General features: G+C 47.2%; 1 protein-coding gene across 1 annotated transcript; it reads left to right on the top strand.

The window, feature by feature from the left end:
• Window positions 1-17,065: 17,065 nt before the first annotated feature.
• LOC126471330 (uncharacterized) lies at window positions 17,066-18,848 on the top strand. Its single transcript, XM_050099451.1, has 2 exons — window positions 17,066-18,016; window positions 18,114-18,848. Exons 1-2 carry the CDS (start codon window positions 17,066-17,068, stop codon window positions 18,846-18,848), a joined length of 1,686 nt encoding a protein of 561 aa, XP_049955408.1.
• The last annotated feature ends 749 nt before the right edge of the window (window positions 18,849-19,597 follow it).

Below are 19,597 nucleotides of genomic sequence, written 5' to 3' on the forward strand. Positions count from 1 at the left end.
ACTGCTTCCCAACGTGGCCCTTGTGCCCACACCTGTAACGCTTCAGATCAGAGGAGAAAAAACCGCAGTCACTCTGCCTCCATGTAGCAATGTCGATTTCCTCTATTCGTGTGGCAACGCTAAAGGCGCTGGGCAAATCACTTGGGTTCTCTAGTCTGACCCTCCTTGACATGTCAGCAGAAACATACACTGCACGCCATTAATATTGCTACACCACGAACATGACGTGTTACAGACGCGAAATTGAACCGACAGGAAGAAGATGCTGTGATATGAAAACGATTAGCTTTTCACAGCATTCACACGAGGTTGGCGCCGGTGGTGACACCTACAACGTGCTGACATGAGGAAAGTTTCCAACCGATTTCTCATACACAAACAGCAGTTGACCGGCACTGCATGGTGAAACGTTGTTGTGATGCCTCGTGTAAGGAGGAGAAATACGTACTATCACGTTTCCGACTTTGATAAAGGTCAGATTGTAGCCTATCGCGATTGTGGTTTATCGTATCGCGACATTGCTGCTCGCGTTGGTCGAGATCCAATGACTGTTAGCAGAATATGGAATCGGTGGGTTCAGGAGGGTAATACGGAACGCCGTGTTGGATCCCAACGGCCTCGTATCACTAGCAGTCGACATGACAGCCATCTTATCTGCATGGCTGTAACGGATCGTGCAGCCACGTCTCGATCCCTGAGTCACCAGATGGCGACGTTTGCAAGACAACAACCATCTGCACGAACAGTTCGACGACGTTTGCAGCAGCATGGACTGTCAGCTCGGAGACCATGGCTGCGGTTACCCTTGACGCTGCATCACAGACAGGAGCGCATGCGATAGTGTACTCAACGACGAACCTGGGTGCACGAATGGTAAAACGTCATTTTTTCAGATGAATCCAGGTTCTGTTTACAGCATCATGATTGTCGCATCCGCGTTTGGCGAAATCGCGGTGAACGCACATTGGAAGCATGTATTCGTCATCGCCATACTGGCGTATCACCCGGTTCAAAAAAATGGCTCTGAGCACTATGGGACTCAACTGCTGAGGTCATTAGTCCCCTATAACTTAGAAGTAGTTAAACCTAGCTAACCTAAGGACATCACAAACATCCATGCCCGAGGCAGGATTCGAACCTGCGACGGTAGCGGTCTTGCGGTTCCAGACTGCAGCGCCTTTAACCGCACGGCCACTTCGGCCGGCGGCGTATCATCCGGCGTGATGGCATGGGATGCCATTGGTTACATGTCTCGGTCACCTCTTGTTCGCATTGACGGTACTTTGAACAGTGGACGTTACATTTCAGATGTGTTACGACCCGTGGCTCTACCCTTCATTCGATCCCTACGAAACCCTACATTTCAGCAGGATAATGCACAACTGAATGTTGCAGGTCGCCCGCATCTCGTGGTCGTGCGGTAGCGTTCTCGCTTCCCACGCCCGGGTTCCCGGGTTCGATTCCCGGCGGGGTCAGGGATTTTCTCTGCCTCGTGATGGCTGGGTGTTGTGTGCTGTCCTTAGGTTAGTTAGGTTTAAGTAGTTCTAAGTTCTAGGGGACTTATGACCACAGCAGTTGAGTCCCATAGTGCTCAGAGCCATTTGAACCATTTTTGTTGCAGGTCCTGTACGGGCCTTTCTGGATACAGAAAATGTTTGACTGCTGCCCTGGCCAGCACATTCTCGAGATCTCTCACCAATTGAAAACGTCTGGTCTATGGCGGCCGAGCAACTGGCTCGTCACAATACGCCAGTCTCAACTCCTGATGAACTGTGGTATCGTGTTGAAGCTGCATGGGCAGCTGTACCTGTACATGCCATCCAAGCTCTGTTTGACTCAATGCCCAGACGTATCAAGGCCGTTATTACGGCCAGAGGTGGAGGTGGTTGTTCTGGGTACTGATTTCTCAGGATCTATGCACCCAAATTGCGTGAAAATGTAATCAGATGTCAGTTCTAGTAATATACTATGTCTCCAGTGAATATCCGTTAATCATCTGCATTTATTCTTGGTGTAGCAATTTTAATGGCCAGTGGTGTAGCTCACATATCTTACAATAGCAGTAGAGATTCGCGCATCTCTAAAAAGATCTACTTGCGAAGCCTACAATTTATACCACCGTCGTAGCTTAGCAAAATATCGGACCAAGAACCCGAGAAAATTCCGGTGTTGTATAAAATCGCAAAGCGGATCTAAGGCTTCCATCCAGCCACTCGTTGAACACTTTGGTATAGCAGTAGAAGATAGCCAAAGGAAAGCTGAAGTTTTAAATTTCATAAAATTACAGGCGCAAAATTACAGGCCAATACCCTTAATTGGGTTTGCTGTACAATTCTTGAACGTATTCTGAGTCCGAATATATTAAATGTCTTTGAGACTGAAAAGCTTCAAAGCTTCTGTCCACAAATCAACGCGGTTTTAGAAAGCATCGCTCGTACAAAACTCAGCTTGCCTTTTTCTCACGTGGCTACTGCGAACTTTGGATGAAGGGCAACAGGCAGATTCCATATTTCTAGATTTTTGGAGAGCGTTTGACACGGTGCCCCATTGCAGGCTGTTAAAGAAGGTACGAGCATATGGAATAGGTCCATAGATACGTGAGTGAATTCTTAAGAAATGGAGCTCAGTACTTTGACCTAGATGGTGACTGTTCATCAGAGACAAGGGTATCGTTAGGAGTATCCAACGGAACTGCGACTGGACCGCTATTATTTTCTCTATACATAAGTGATCTGGTAGGTAGAGTGGCAGCAATCCGTGGTTGTTTCCTGCTGATGCTCTCGTGTATGGGAAGGTGTAGTCGTTGATTAACTGTAGGCGGTTACTGGATGACTTAGACAAGATTTCTAGTTGGTGTGATGAATGGCAGCTAGCTCTAAATGTAGAAAAATGTAAGTTAATGCAGATGATTTGGAGGAACAAACCCATAACGTTCGAATAGAGCATTAGTAGTGTTCTGTTTGACACAGTCATGTCGTTTAAATATCTGGGGGTAAAGTTGCAAAGCGACATGAAATGGAACGAGCATGCGAGGATTGTGGTAGGCAAATGGTTGCGTCAGTTTATTTGGAGAATTTTGGGAACGTGTGGTTTATCTTTAAATGAGACCGCATATATGACTTTAGTGCGACCAAGTGTTTGGGATGCGCACCAGGTCAGATTAAAGGAAAACACAAGCAGTTAAGAGGCGGGTTTCTAGATTTGTTACTGGTACGGTAGGTTCAGACAACTTGCAAGTATTACGGAGGTCATCCGGAAACTCAAATGGGAATCCCTGTAGGAGAGGCGACGTTCTTTCGAGAAACAGTATTGAGAAAGTTTAGAAAACCGGTATCTGAAACAGACTGCAGAACGATTCTACTGCCACCAAAATGCATTTCGCGTAAGGAGCACGAAAATAAGATACGAGAAATTAAGGCTCATACGGGGACATATACATCGATGTTTTTCCCTCGCTCTATTTGCGAGTGGAACAGGAAATTAAATGACTAGTAGTGGTACAGCGTAACCTCCGTCACGCAGCGTGCAGTGGCTTGCGGAGTATGTACAGTATGCAGATGTATATTTCGAACACATCCAAAGTCCTGTTCTCTGCCTCAAGGAGCATGAATCTATCAACCTTCTCATTGTGCGTCAACTAGTACGTATGTGTATCCAGTTTTTTAGTTCTCTCAGAAAAACACTCTACCGATTCACCGTGTTTCTTCGACAGTCCACTGAGTTTCTCTCTGGTCAGCCTTGCAAAGCTTCGCTTACGATAGCGCTGGACGAGATTAGTAGCCAGTTCAAACGTCGAGATCTTACTAAGGATCTGGTGGTACATAACGTAAGTTTCTTCGTCGCCTTCTAACCTCAGTTTATCCATTTTCAAGGCCGGTTCCTCCGACCATTTTCCTATATCGGCTACATACACTACTGGCCATTAAAACTGCTACACCAAGAAAAAATGCAGATGATAAACGGGTATTCATTGGACATATATATTATACTAGACCTGACATGTGATTACATTTTCACGCAATTTGGGTGCATAGATCCTGAGAAATCTGTACCCAGAACAACCACCTCCACCTGTGGCCGTAATAACGGCCTTGATACGTCTGGGCATTGAGTCAAACAGAGCTTGGATGGCGTGTACAGGTACAGCTGCCCATGCAGCTTCAACACGATACCACAGTTCATCAGGAGTAGTGACTGGCGATATTGTAACAAGCCAGTTGCTCGACCACAATTGACCAGACGTTTTCAATTGGTGAGAGATCTCGAGAATGTGCTGGCCAGGGCAGCAGTCGAACATTTTCTGTATCCAGAAAGGCCAGTACAGGACCTGCAACATGAGGTCGTGCATTATCCTGCTGAAATGTAGCGTTTCACAGGGATGGAATGAAGGGAAGAGCCACGGGTCGTAACACATCTGAAATGTAACGTCCACTGTTCAAAGTACCGTCAATGCGAACAAGAGGTGACCGAGACATGTAACCAATGGCACCCCATACCATCATGCCAAATGATACGCCAGTATGGCGATAAAGAATACAAGCTTCCAAAGTGCGTTCACAGCGATGTCGCCAAACACGGATGCGACCATCATAATGCTGTAAACAGAACCTGGATTCATCCGAAAAAATGAAGTTTTGGCATTCGTGCACCCAGGTTCGTCGTTGAGTATACCATCGCATGCGCTCCTGTCTGTGATGCAGCGTCAAGGGTAACCGCAGCCATGGTCTCCAAGCTGACAGTCCATGCTGCTGCAAACGTCGTCGAACTGTTCGTGCAGATGGTTGTTGTCTTGCAAACGTCGCCATCTGTTGACTCAGGGATCGAGACGTGGCTGCACGATCCGTTACAGCCATGCAGATAAGATGCCTGTCATGTGACTGCTAGTGATACGAGGCCGTTGGGATCCAACACGGCGTTCCGTATTACCCTCCTGAACCCACCGATTCCATATTCTGCTAACAGTCATTGGATCTCGACCAACGCGAGCAGCAATGTCGCGATACGATAAACCGCAATCGCGATAGGCTGCAATTCGACCTTTATCAAAGTCGGAAACGTGATGGTACGCATTTCTCCTCCTTACACGAGGCATCACAACAACGTTTCACCGGGCATCGTCGGTCAACTGCTGTTTGTGTATGCGGCATCGGTTGGAAACTTTCCTCATGTCAGCACGTTGCAGGTGTCGCCACCGGCGCCAACCTCGTGTGAATGCTGTGAAAAGCTAATCATTTGCATATCACAGCATCTTCTTCCTGTTGGCTAAATTTGGCGTCTGTAGCACGTTATCTTCGTGGTGCAGCAATTTTAATGGCCAGTAGTGTACTTCGCATCAGCAATAAAGACACGTACATCCTCGGTCGCTTTTTCCGAAAAGGGTGCTATAAGGATAGCCACTGCAGGATCGAGGGAAGGGACGGGTACACCTAACACAATTTTGGCCTCCACTGACTCAGAAGGTACTTGCCCATCAGCGGCTTCCCATTTTTCTACCCTCCTATGCAGTGCCTCGTTGTCCTGCTTATGTAGAGCTGTAATCTCCAGCAACGCTGCTGTTTGCCCCTGGGCTTTCCCGTTTCGTTCAAAGTCGCTACCATGTGTGTGGCATTCGTGTAACCTCCATCTACTGTTATACGAGAAAAATACAGAAACAATACGCCTAATACACAATAAGAACAAACTGCGCTTAATATTTGTGCTGTACCATGGTCCAATGGGCCTCTGCACAATACTGCGCTTCTTGACTAAACCACCTACGCATACTGCACGTAGCTGACACAGGTTTAACACATGAAAAATCATGCCGGGACAAACTGCAAATTGAAGATCTTACTGGCTGCAGATAAAACTCCCTTGTGTTCCCACAGAACAAAGACAAATCCGCAGGTTCTTTCGGTCTAACAAACGACACTTTTAGCATGCAGCTTAGGTCACTACCAAAGACACAAGCACAAGACCAAAAAATATTAGTCAATCACTGCACCACATCATTGTGAACTGAAGTCCGTAGCCGTTGACCTTAGAGCGGATCTGTGCAGCCGATGTCGGCTGCTGCTGCTGCTGTGGGTGTGGCATCAGGCGTAGATGTCTCTACCGGTAACAGCCGCTTGCTGACACCAGATACAGGGGTTCGGTTCAAGACCCCTACAGCCGTCAGAATCGTGTTGAGCAAGGATGCGTTGAGGAGGATATGTTTACACTCGAAAGCGCCAGGAAAACATTATTCCCAGAGATTCATTGAGGGTTGTAGTCTTCAGTCTGAAGACTGGTTTGATGCAGCTTTCCATGCTACGCTATCCTGTGTAAGCCTCTTCATCTCTTAATAGCTACTGCAGCCTACTTCCTTTTGAATCTGTTTCCTGTGTTTTCCTGAATAGTTTTTACTCCCCAAACTTCCCTACAATACTAAATCGGTGATACCTTGATGTCTCAGAATGTGTTCTATCAACCGATCCCTTCTTTTAGTCAAGTTGTGTATCGAATTTCTTGTCTCCTCAACTCTGTTCAGTATCTTCTCATCAGTTAAATTATCTACCTATCTAATCTTCAGCATTCTTCTGTAACATCACAGTTTAAAAGCTTCAATTCTCTTCTTATCTAAAGTGTTTATTGCCCACGTTTCACTTACATACAAGGCTACACTCGAAACAAATACCTCCAGAAAAGACTTCCTAGCATTCAAATCTATATTCGAAATTAACAAAATTCTCTCCTTCAAAACACTTTTCTTGCCCTCTCTACTTCAGCCATCATTAGTTATTTTACTGCCCAAATAGCAAAACTTATCTACAACTTTTAGTGTCTCATTTCCTAATCTAATTTCTTCAACACCGCCTGATTTTGTTCTAATGCACTACATTGTCCTTGTTTTGCTTTTGTTGAGGTTCATCCTAGAAATGGTTCAAATGGCTCTGAGCACTATGGGACTTAACTTCTGAGGTCATCAGTCCCCTAGAACTTAGAACTACTTAAACCCAACTAACCTAAGGACATCACACACATCCATGCCCGAGGCAGGATTCGAACCTGCGACCGTAGCGGTCGCGCGGTTCCAGACTGAAGCGCCTAGAACCGCTCGTCCACAGCGGCCGGCTTGTAATAGTATTCCGGGGTTCAACTGAAGTTCAAAATACCGTTGGTTTCCATAAAACAGTTTTGTGCAAGTCTCTAAATGTGGTATGGTTTTCTGTATAAACTTACCTCTGTTACATGTATATGATCGAATAGAAAGCACTGAATCCCAAACCGTTATAGGAACCGAAAGTTAGCTAAAAGCCGGCCTCTGTGACCAAGCGGTTCTAGGCGCTTCAGTCCGGAACCTCGCTGCTGCTACGGTCGCTGGTTCGAATCCTGCCTCGGGCATAGATGTGTGTGATGTCCTTAGGTTTGTTAGGTTTAAGTAGTTCTAACTCTAGGGGACTGATGACGCAGATGTTAAGTCCCATAGTGCTTAGAGCCATTTATTGAGTTAGCTAAAACTAGAAATAACTTCAGCAGAAATTTTTAGAAAGGATCTGAAGGCGTTCGTAAAGGATACATTAAATACAGTTGACGGTGGTGTATTTGTTGCTGTAAGAAGTAGTCTAATAATGGTTCTAATGGTTCTGAGCACTATGGGACTAAACATCTGTGGTCATCAGTCCCCTAGAACTTAGAGCTACTTAAACCTAACTAACCTAAGGACATCACACACATCCATGCCCGAGGCAGGATTCGAACCTACGACCGTAGCGGTCACGCGGTTCCAGACTGAAGCGCCTAGAACCGCACGGCCACACCGGCCGGCTAAGAAGTAGTCTACCTTGTAGCGAAATTGAAGTAGATAGTTCCTGGAAAGTTAGTATGGATTGACGCTATACTTGACAACCGGAATAAATTAGTAACTGGAGCCTTTTACCGCCCTCCCGACTCAGATGATACAGGTGCTGAACAGTTCAAAGAAGACTTAGACAAACTTTCCAGTTGGTGTGATGGATGGCAGCTAGCCCTAAATGTGGTCAAATGTAACTTAATGCAAATGACTAGGAAGATCAAACCTGTAATGTTCGGATACAGTATTGCTAGTGTCCCATTTGAGATAGTCAAGTCGTTGAAATATCTGGGCGTAACGTTGTGCGACCTATTCTTGAGTACTGCTCGAGTGTTTGGGATTTGTACCAGGTCGGATTGAAGGAAAACATCGAAGTTTTTCAGAGGCGGGCTGCTAGATTTTTTACCGGTAGTTTTGAACAACACGTAAGTGTTACGGAGATGCTTCGGGAACTCAAATGGGAATCCCTGGAGGGAAGACGACGTCGTTTTCAAGAAACACTGTTGAGAAAATTTAGAGAACCGGCATTTGAAGCTGACTACCGAACGATTCTACTGCCGCAACATACATTGCGCGTAAAGACCACGAGGATAAGCTACGAAAAATTAGGTCTCAGACGGAGGCATATAGATATTCGTTTTTCCCTCGCTCTATTTGCGAGTGGAACAGGAAAGGAAATGACTAGTAGTGGTACCGGTTACCCTCCGCCACGCACAGTACAGTAGCTTGCGGAATATCTATGTAGGTGTAGATGTAGATGCAGACTAGAGTCTCATTTCAAATAGGTGCACCACTCATATAATTATACATGGCGGTGACTTCAATCTACCCTCGATATGTTGGCGAAATTACATGTTTAAAGACGATGGCAGGCACAAAATATCGTCCGAAATCGTGCTAAATGCTTCTCTGAAAAATTATTTTGAACAATTAGGTCAGGACCACATTCGATCTGTGATTGGTTATGAAAACATAACCGAACTCATAGTCACAAATAACCCGATGCAAATAGTGACAATTATGACTGATACAGGGATTAGTGATCGCAAGGACGTTGTAACGAGAATGAATACCGTGACAGCCAAACCCACTAAAAATAAATGCAAATATATCAATTAAAGAAGCAGATAAAAATTCGATTCTCGCGTTCCTGGGAGACGGACTCCATTCCTTCTGAACTAACTATGAAAGAAAACCAACTGTACCTTAAATCCAATGAAGTAGTATCAACAGCAACGGAGAGATTTATATCACGTGTTGCAAAAGCAACGAATAAAGCATGCCAAATTTAAAGGAAAGCAAAATCCCCAAGATTGGCTAAGTTTTACAGAAGCTCGAAATTTAGAGTGAAGTTCAATGCAAGACGCTTTTAATAGTTCCCACAATGAAACTCTGTCTCTAAATCTGGCAGGAAGTCCAGAAAGAGTCTGGTCGTATGTGAAGTACATCAGCGGCAAGACACAATCAATACCTCCACTGCGCGACAACGGCCGGTCGCGGTGGCCGAGGTCGCCCGCACGGTAGCTCAGCGTGTTCGGTCAGAGGGTTAGCTACTCTCTGTAATAAAAAACTGAGTGAACGGATTTAACGATGAACCTAAACGGGTGTCATCAGACGTCCTCGCCGAACAAATTCAACGAACAACATAGAACAAAATGAGATAAAAAAGCGGTTCTAGGCTCTTCAGTGCGGAACCGCGCGACTGCTACGGTCGCAAGTTCGAATCCTGCCTCGGGCATGGATGTGTGTGATGTCCTTAGGTTAGTTAGGTTTAAGTAGTCCTAAGTTCTAGGGGACTGTTGACCTCACATGTTAAGTCCCATAGAGCTCAGAGCCATTTGAACCATTTTGCGCGACAGCGAAGGTAATGTTGCCGATGACAATGCCACTAAAGCGGAGTCACTAACAACAGTTTTCCGAAATTCCTTCTCCAAAGAAGACGAAGTAAGCATTCCAGAACTCGAATCAGGAACTGCTGCCAACATGGGTAACTTAAATATCCTCAGTGTAGTAAAGCAGGTTAAATCACTTAATACAGGCAAGTCCTCCGTCCTGACAAGAGAACCTCCCCATCGCACCCCCCTCAGATTTAGTTATAACTTGGCACAGTGGATAGGCCTTGATAAACTGAACACAGATCAATTGAGAAAACAGGAAGAAGTTGTGTGGAACTGTGAAAAAATAAGCAAAATATACAAACTGAGTAGTCCATGGGCGATATAGGCAACATCAAGGAAAACGTGAGCTCAGGAGCGCCGTGGTCTCGTGGTAGCGTGAGCAGCTGCTGAAGGAGAGGTCCTTGGTTCAAGTCTTCCCACGAATGAAAATTTTACTTTCTTTATTTTTGCGTAGTTATTATCTGTCCGTTCGTTCATTGACGTCTCTGTTCACTGTAATAAGTTTAGTGTCTGTGTTTTGCGACCGCATCGCAAAACCGTGCGATTAGTAGACGAAAGGACGTGCCTCTCTAATCGGAACCGAAAACATTTGATCGCAAGGTCATAGGTCAACCGATTCCTCCACAGGAAAACACATCTGATACATTCTATACGACACTGGTGACGGCATGTGCGTCACATGACAGGAATATGTTGTCGACCCACCTAACTTGTACACTTGGTGAATGGGTAAAAACATTCTTCTACCTTGCCCGATTTGGGTTTTCTTGTGGATGTGATAATCACTCCCAAAAAAGTGATGAAAGCATAAGAGTTTGTCACATAAACTGAAAATAAAAAATTAAAGTTTTCACTCGGTGGAAGATTTGAACCAAGGACCTTCCGTTTCGCAGCTGCTCACGTTACCACGAGACCACGTCGCTCCTTAGGTCCCAGTGACCTTGATGTTACATATCTTGCCATGAACTACTCAGTTTGTATATTTTGCCTATTTTTTCACAGTTCCACACAACTTCTTCCTGTTTTCTCAATTGATCTGTGTTCAGTTTTTCAAGGCCTATCCACTGTGCCAACTTATAACTAAATCTGAGGGGGGTGCGATGGGGAGGTTCCCTTGTGAGTGTACACTAACTAAATTCCTTTCACATTATGCTGATATACAATCTCCATACGTAACAGTCGAAAACAATCGCTCGATCGACGAAAGATCTGTGCCTAAAGCCTGGAAAGCTGCACAGGTCACAACAATACTGAAGAAAGGAAGCAGGAGTAATCCGATGAATTATAGTCACATACCACTGACGTCGATTTGCAGTAAGATATTGGAACATATACTGTGTTCGAACATGGTGCCACTGGATGCGTGATTTCCTGTCGAAAAGATCACAATTCGTAGTAACTGATGGATCACCAACTAAAACAGAAGTGATATCTGGCGTTCCACAAGGAAATGTTATAGGTTATTTGCTGTTCCTAATCTACATAAACGATTTAGGAGACAACCTGAGCAGCCCTCTTATATCATTTGCAGATGATGCTTTCGTTTAACGAATAGTTAAACGAAGTAATCGGAAGATTAAAACCAATTGCAAACTCATTTAGACAAGATATCTGTATTGTGCAAAATTGACATTTGACGCTAAATAATGAAAAGCGTGAGGTCATTCACATGATTTAAAAGGAATTTGTCAAACTACAGTCATGCGATAGATGGCTCTGAGCACTATGGGACTTAACATCTGTGGTCATCAGTCCCCTAGAACTTAGAACTACTTAAACCTAACTAACCTAAGGACATCACACACATCCATGCCCGAGGCAGGATTCGAACCTGCGACCGTAGCAGTCGCACGGTTCCGGACTGAGCGCCTTAACCGCGAGACCACCGCGGCCGGCTGCGATAGATCACACACATCTAAAGACTGTCAATTTCACTAAGTACCTACGAATTACAGTCATGAATAATTTAAATTGAAACGATCAATAGATAATGTTGTGGGAAAGGCAAATCAAAGACTGCTTTTTACTGGCAGAATATTTAGGAGATGCTACAGGTTTGCGAAAAAGGGAACAGTTAACTGCACTCTGAAAGAAAGTCAGATCCTTTTTGTACATAATTTTAAGAAATAATTAAACTGTGTTAAGAGAAAAGAAGTTGGAGGAAGCAGTTGCTATCCTCTCTAGATATATAGTGATGATAATGATGATTAGTGGTTTAGGGTACTAAACAGCGAGAAACACAGAGGTCACCAGTGTCCTAATTAGATGGACTTTTTTCACTAAAGAAGCTCCAACTTTTAAACTATATTAGTTAAATTTGTATACGGATCAGATGGAAGAGCAGACTTAAGGTCGATTCACACTGGATGTACCGAGTAGAGTGGAGCAGAGGTTGGCACATTGGATTCGCAATCGGGAGGATGACATTTCAAACTGGCATCCAGTCTCTTGATTTAAGTTTGCCGTGATTTCCCTATACCGCCTAAGGCAAACGCCAAGATGGTTCCTTCGAAAGGGCACGGCCACTTTCTTCTTCCATTGTTTTGTAATCTGAGCTTGTGCTCTGTCTCTGATGACCTCGTTGTCGACGGGACGTTAAGCACTAAACTCCTCCTCCTCCTTTTGGATTTGCAGCTCCTTGTGTTTACCGTGTTTGCAGTTAAAATTGTTGGATGTAAGGTCCGCCAGTTATGCAAAACACCTAAAATCCAACAATCGTCCTCCTCCTCCCCTTTCTCCTCCGCGCTGGATATCGTTGGAATTGAACAGAAGACGTCACTATCAAATGCTTGAGTGTTCACACTAGATTGAATGTCAACACATCACTTCAATTAGGCCACTGTCGAAAGGAGAAAGTGAAGTTGTGATATGAGATATCGGTGGCAGTTCACCCTGTTACAGACCAGAGCAATAAACACCCATACAAATATTCGCACCAGTAAAATTTTACATTGCATAAGGATTTTAAACTTAAACTCACCCATTCTCCTGTCTCTGTGATGGATATTTAGTAATATACCGGGTGATCAAAAAGTTAGTACAAATTTGAAAACTTAATAAACCACGGAATAATGTAGATAGAGAGGTAAAAATTGACACACATGCTTGGAATGACATGGGTTTTATTAGAACCAAAAACAAAGTTCACAAAATGTCTGACAGATGGCGCTGGACAGCAAAACGGCAGTGACTGCGCATGACAATCGTGTATAAAAGGAGCTGTAATCAGAGAGAGAATCAGAAAGGATACAGTTCCTGTACACCTCCCGCAAACTCGATCCTCGTCACCCACTTGTCTCGCCAATCCTCTCCCACCCCCGCCTGCTGCCATGCCTGTATTCCCACGTCCCACCCGGTCTCAATCTCTCCACCCTCCTTACCCTCTCCCAAGGTGGCTTCCGCCAGCTCCCCCTCCCTGATGATGTCCTCCTCCCCTCCATCTACCCCTCCTATCACTTTGATCCTCCCCCCCCCCCCACTTCCTGTGTCCTTTCCTTTAGGCACTCTCCCTCCCTTCTCTTTCCTTTTCCCCCATCCCCTTCCTCCACCCCTCTTCCCCCGGGTTTCCCCTCCGTCTTCCTCCCTTCCAACTATTTCCCCTGCCCATGGCATCTGCTCTCCCCTCCCCCTCTCCCACCCCCCCTCCTCCTCTCTTGGCAGGTCCCCAGACTCGTACACAGTTAGTGAACATTCGCGCGCCGGAGATCAACGCCTTGTGTTTCTGTGTGTGCCGTCGTTTTGTGCTTAAGTGGTTCAGTGTTATTCGTTTTGTGCACCTACGTTCACGTGTGACAATTTTCGTCTATGTATGTGTCCAAGTGTCTGAACAAATTTTATCTTGGACTCTACGCCCGTGAACGGCTCCATATATTTTAAAAAGTGTTTGTCTCCGATTATATGTCCACCATATTTTTTTTCTCTAATTGTCTTCATTTGTATCTTTTGTGTTTCTCTGAGGCCAAAGAGCAGCGTAGTATGCTGCTGCTGGCCTGCCTGTAAACAGGTTTAAAAATAACAATAAAGAAAAAAAAGAGAGAGAATCAGATGTGCCAGCAGTCACAGCATGTTGACGTTACCTGAAAAGGCACTTTTAGTGAAGCCGTATTATCAGAATGGGGAATGTGCTAGTTCAGCATCACGATCCTATCACCATAGGAAGGGGATTCGAACGGGTAAAGGTCCTTTGACAAATGCAACTGTGGCGAGAATGATTTCGAAGTTCGAAGCCACGGGTTGTTTAGACGATAGACCCCAGAGTGGCCGACCGAGCACAAGGCGTAATGCTGCTGAGACACTTCAGGAAGAAATGGAGACTGTAGCGGGTTCGTCTGTGCACGGTGAAGTCAGCGCTCGTGCAGTTGCACGTCGCACCGGCATTCCATACACTACTGTTTGGTTGGCACATAGGCGTACCCTCCGATGCTATCCATACAAAATCCATCGGCATCATGGACTGTTACCTGACGATTTAGTGAAACGGAGGGCATTTGTGGTGTGGGCGTTTCAAAAGATGGGGGAAGATGACGATTGGTTGAGTAACGTGTTATGGACCGACGAAACTCATTTCACGCTCTGAGGGTGTGTCAACGTCCACAACTGCAGAATTTGGGCTACCGAAAATCCTAGAACTGTCGTGGAAACTCTATTGCACAACGAGAAAGTCACGGTATGGGTTGGATTTACCACATCTACCGTTATCGGGCCTTTATTCTTCGAGGAAATGCGTGATTCTGGTTTTGTAACTGCTACCATGACGGGTGAGAGGTACGCCGATATGTTACAGAATCGCATCATCCCCAGCCTGTCTGATAAACACCTGCTGGAACTTATGATGTTTGTGCAGGATGGCACTCCACCTCATATTGCTAGACGCATGAAAGATCTCTTGCGAGCGTCGTTTGGTGATGATCGTGTGCTCAGCCGCCACTTTCGTCATGCTTGGCCTCCCAGGTCCCCAGACCTCAGTGCGTGCGATTATTGGCTTTTACCTGAAGTCGCAAGCGTATCGTGATCGACCGACATCTCTAGGGATGCTGAAAGACAACATCCGACGCCAATGCCTTACCATAACTCCGGACATGCTTTACAGTGCTGTTCACAACATTATTCTTCGACTACAGCTATTGTTGAGGAATGATGGTGGACATATTGAGCATTTCATCTTTGATTTGTCTTACTTTGTTATGCTAATTATTGCTATCCTGATCAGATGAAGCGCCATCTGTCGGACATTTTTTGAACTTTTGTATTTTTTTGGTTCTAATAAAACCCCATGCCATTCCAAGCATGTGTGTCAATTTGTACCTCTTTATGTACATTATTCCGTGATTTATTCAGTTTTCAAATTTATACTGACTTTTTGATCACCCAGTATTTGAACCACGCAACTAACGTATATAGCTTTGTTTGAAAGTGGAAGTCAGCTGTAACATACTCGACTCGAGCCATGTGCATAATCTGGTTCTGCTTCCCCCCAAGACTGTATTCCAGCTGCTGAGTTGAAAAGTCTATGGTGGAGAAGGGAATTGGGGCAGGTTTCTCCCATTCCACGCACTGGAGCAATGCTGCCCCCCAGCCCTTTACTTCCTCTTCTCCACTGGGAATTGATCAAAGTGATCCAGGGAAATCCCCACATCTTAGCCAATTGTGCAATAGTGGTCATGTGACATAAAATGGTGGGAAACACCTCTCAGCCGAAGGGAGCACAGTAGAATGGCGGGAAACTCAGTGACCAGTGGGAATCGAGCTCTCCCTGTCCCTCTCTTTTTTATATTATGAATCCAGCAGCCCGAGGCCCACCCTCCCCTCATTCAAGGTCTGAACTTCATAGTGAGATGATGATGAAGTGCCAGCAGCATCAGCTGGGACCAACTAGCGCCCCCAGGACAAGAGGAATAAGATGTTAGATACGAAACTAAGTCTCTAATAATAATGTAACCATTTCTATTGTTATTAACAAATACTTATTGAAATACATATCTGTGGTTTGTTATTCTTCCAGCAACACTACACACCCCTGAACTGGTGGTAGTGGAACTGTTAGATGAGGACTTCTACATACTACTGGCTACACTGTCGCAGCAGTCCACAGATGAGCTTCCCAATTTGTCGTACTTGGTGTCTTTCAGCTATGCTGCACCACCTTCATTAAACTATATGATACCAGCACCACAGCAGCTGCCACAGCCCGCAGAACCAAAGGTAAGTGATCCATCACGAGTATTACTGTTCGCAAGCACATATAACGTTACTGCGTATGGATCTAAACCAGTAAATGTTGCCCTGGATCCAGATAATGACTTTGCTGTAGTTATTGTACTTGAAAACGCGCAATGTGTTAATTGTTCATTTTTCATAGTACTAGAGGGAATATATGAGCAGTATGATGCATTATATGAAGAATAACATGACAGACAAGTATAATCCCTTACACTGGTTGACACTCAATTGTTAGGCCATTATGTTACTATAGTTGAAATGTATGGCAAAGCTATGTTAGAATTAACTTCATGGTGTGTTGTGAAATTAAATCATATGTTCTGTACAACATCGATCACTGCAGAAAGATTATGTCATTGGCAGGTATATGCAAGAGCTACATACTATGAGTTTGTAGACTATTTGAACAAAAATAGTGTTACAATGGACCAGGTAGAACAGTGTATGATTTCCTGTGTATCTCCTGTACCAAAGAGTGTAACTCTAAAAGCTGACCAGCTGGTGTGGCTGAGCGGTTCTAGGCACTTCAGTCTGGAACTGTGTGACTGCTACGGTCGCAGGTTCAAATCCTGTCTCGGGCGTGGATGCGTGTGATGCCCTTAGGTTAGTTACGCTGAAGTAGTTCTACGTTCCAGGGGACTATGACCTCAGATGTTAAGCCCCATGGTTCTCAGAGCCATTTGAACCATTCCTAAAAGCTGTACACCTGTACAGAGGAATACCAATGTGGACAATACTGACTATTAGCTTTAACACCATACAGGCCGAGTGTATGGCTTGCAGACAGCATATATTTTCCGAGTTCTGTGGTACCACTATACAATGTACCTAAAATGAATAAAGCACAGTGTGTTTTTTCCTAAAGACTTGTTGATTCAGTCATAGACCCTCTACCTATTCAACAACCTATTAAAATAAAATATAGAGCTTATCCGTACTGAGGTCAGAACACTCGTGCACTGCTGCAGCCCCTGTGACTGCCCACCACCCCTGGAGATGCCAGTGTCGCCTGCTGCCCACCAGCCCCTGGACGCCACCATTGTCCACTACCCCCAGCGGAGCCAGTGCAGCCCGCCGCCCCACTGGAGGGCACCACTGCCTAGTGCCCCTGATGGTGCCAGTGCTGCCCTCCGCCCCCATGGACGCCACCACTGCCCCCTGCGGTGCCAGTGCCTCCCACCGTCCTCGTGGACGCCACCACCGCCCGCTGCCCCTGGTGATGCTAGTGCCGCATGCTGCCCGCTGCCTGCCTGACGCCACCACTTCCCACTGCCCCCAGCAATGCGAGTTCCGCCCATCGCCTCCCTGGAGGGCGCCACTGCCTAGTGCCCCTGGCGGTGCCAGTGATGCCCTCCGCCCCTCTGGACGCCACCACTGCCCCAGCGGTGCCAGTGTTGCATGCCGTCCTCCTGGATGCCACCAGTATCTGCAGCCCGTGGAGATGCTAGTGCCACCTGCCACCTGCCGCCCTCCTGGGCACCACCACTGGCCACTGCCCCCGGTGGTGCCAGTGTCACCCACCGCCCCCATGTATGCCACCACTGCCCACCACCCCTGGAGATGCCAGTGCCTCTCGCCACCCCAGTGGATGCCACCACCGCCCGCCATCCCCGGCAGTGCCAGGGCTACCTCCGCCCCCCTGGACGCCACCACTGCTCCCGGCGGTGCCAGTGCCACCCGCTGCCCCCCTGGAAGGCACCACTGCCTAGTGCCCCTGGCAGTGACAGTGCTGCCCTCCATCCACCTGAACGCCACCACTGCCCCCAGCAGTGCCAGTGCCACCTGTTGCCCCCCTGGAAGGCACGACTGCCTAGTGCCCCTGGCAGTGCCAGTGCTGCCCTCCGCCCCCCTGGACGCCACCACTGCCCCCAGCGGTGCCTGTGCCACCTGCTGCCCCCCTGGAAGGCACCACTGCCTAGTGCCCCTGGCAGTGCCAGTGCTGCCCTCTGCCCCCCTGGACGCCACCACTGCCCCCAGCGGTGCCAGTGCCACCCACTGCCCCCCTGGAAGGCACCACTGCCTAGTGCCCCTGGCAGTGCCAGTGCTGCCCTCCGCCCCCTGGACGCCACCACTGCCCCCAGCAGAGCCAGTGCCACCCGCTGCCCCCCTGGAAGGCACCACTGCCTAGTGCCCCTGGCAGTGCCAGTACTGCCCTCCGCCCCGCTGGACGCTACCACTGCCCCCAGCAGAACCAGTGCCACCCACTGCCCCCCTGGAAGGCACCACTGTCTAGTGCCCCTGGCAGTGCCAGTGCTGCCCTCCGCCCCCCTGGACGCCACCACTGCCCCAGCAGTGCCAGTGCCATCCGCTGCCCCCCTGGAAGGCACCACTGCCTAGTGCCCCTGGCAGTGCCAGTGCTGCCCTCTGCCCCCCAGGACGCCACCTCTGCCCCCAGCGTTGCCAGCGCCACCCGCCGCCCTCCTGGACGCCACCACTGCCTAGTGCCCCTGGCAGTGCCAGTGCTGCCCTCTGCCCCCCTGGACGCCACCACTACCCTCAGCAGTGCCAGTGCCACCCGCTGCCCCCCTGGAAGGCACCACTGCCTAGTGCCCCTGGCAGTGCCAGTGCTGCCCTCCGCCCCCCTGGACGCCACCACTGCCCCCAGCAGTGCCAGTGCCACCCGCTGCCCCCCTGGACGCCACCACTGCCCCCAGCGGTGCCAGTGCCACCCACCGCCCTACTGGGCACCACCACTGGCCACCGCCCACAGTGATGCCAGTGCCGCCCGCCACCCCCTTGGATGGCACCACTGCCCACCACCCCTGGAGATGCTAGTGCCGCCCGCCGGCGCACTGGATGTCACCACTGTCTGCAGCCATCGGCGGTGCCTTTGCCGGCTGCCAGGATGCTGCCAGCTCCAATCTGTCCAGTCACCGAGTCGGTCACTGCTAAATGAATATCAGATACGAAGTGCCTGTTGAGACAGCCACAGGCAAGTGGTTTATCGAGTACATGAAAAACACATGTCCACGATCTGTGGCTTATGTGACAGCAACAGGCAGAGTTAATGAGGTCCTCCTGTCTCTTATTGAAATAAGAGTTGTGACTTGGTAGACCTCTGACACCAGAAAAAATGCCTAAAGTGGGTACAAAAATGATTTATTTTTTTCCATTTTACAACCAACATAGTGCAGTTTAATGGCTGGAGGCCCATCAGACTGGCAATGAGTATTCATATCATAATGCTAAAGCAGGGCACACACATAGAAAGAATTACATCATTTTTAAACATCTGAGGCAGTAATTTAAGTCTGGTAGAAATATCACATAACTGAGGCATAAGCTGTGTAGGAAACAGGTAATAGTCTACTATACTGAAACTGTTACGTCTTTCAATGAGTTTCTGATAAATGTCCAAAAGCACTTTACAAATACTTCGTGATTTCAGTCCCTCGAAAATGGAACAGGCAGTTGTAAGTGACTCGTCGTCGTCTTGGAATCGATAATGTTCCAGCTGAACCGTCGTAATATATTTTGGAATATCCAGAACCTCAAGGTTAAGACGTCTTCTTGAACACATCAAAGTTTTGCAGTCACTGTTATCGCTAAATAGCGATGTAATAGTCGACAGATCTGTAGATCTGATTTGTAGCATACTCTGACTGACCTCACTAAGTTGACGACGAGCACAGTCGCTCCACAAATGATCATTACCTTGTTCATTCTGGCG

Source organism: Schistocerca serialis, chromosome 3 (genome assembly GCF_023864345.2).
Source record: "Schistocerca serialis cubense isolate TAMUIC-IGC-003099 chromosome 3, iqSchSeri2.2, whole genome shotgun sequence".
Classification (NCBI taxonomy): Eukaryota; Metazoa; Arthropoda; class Insecta; order Orthoptera; family Acrididae; genus Schistocerca; species Schistocerca serialis.

What these genes read in the sequence shown, in the direction of transcription:
- LOC126471330 (XM_050099451.1), top strand. Translation starts at nt 17,066, where the DNA reads ATGGACGCCACCACTGCCCCCTGCGGTGCCAGTGCCTCCCACCGTCCT. An exon ending in CACTGCCCCCAGCAGAGCCA is followed by an intron (nt 18,017 to 18,113) that starts GTGCCACCCGCT and finishes CACTGCCCCCAG; the next exon opens with CAGAACCAGTGCCACCCACT.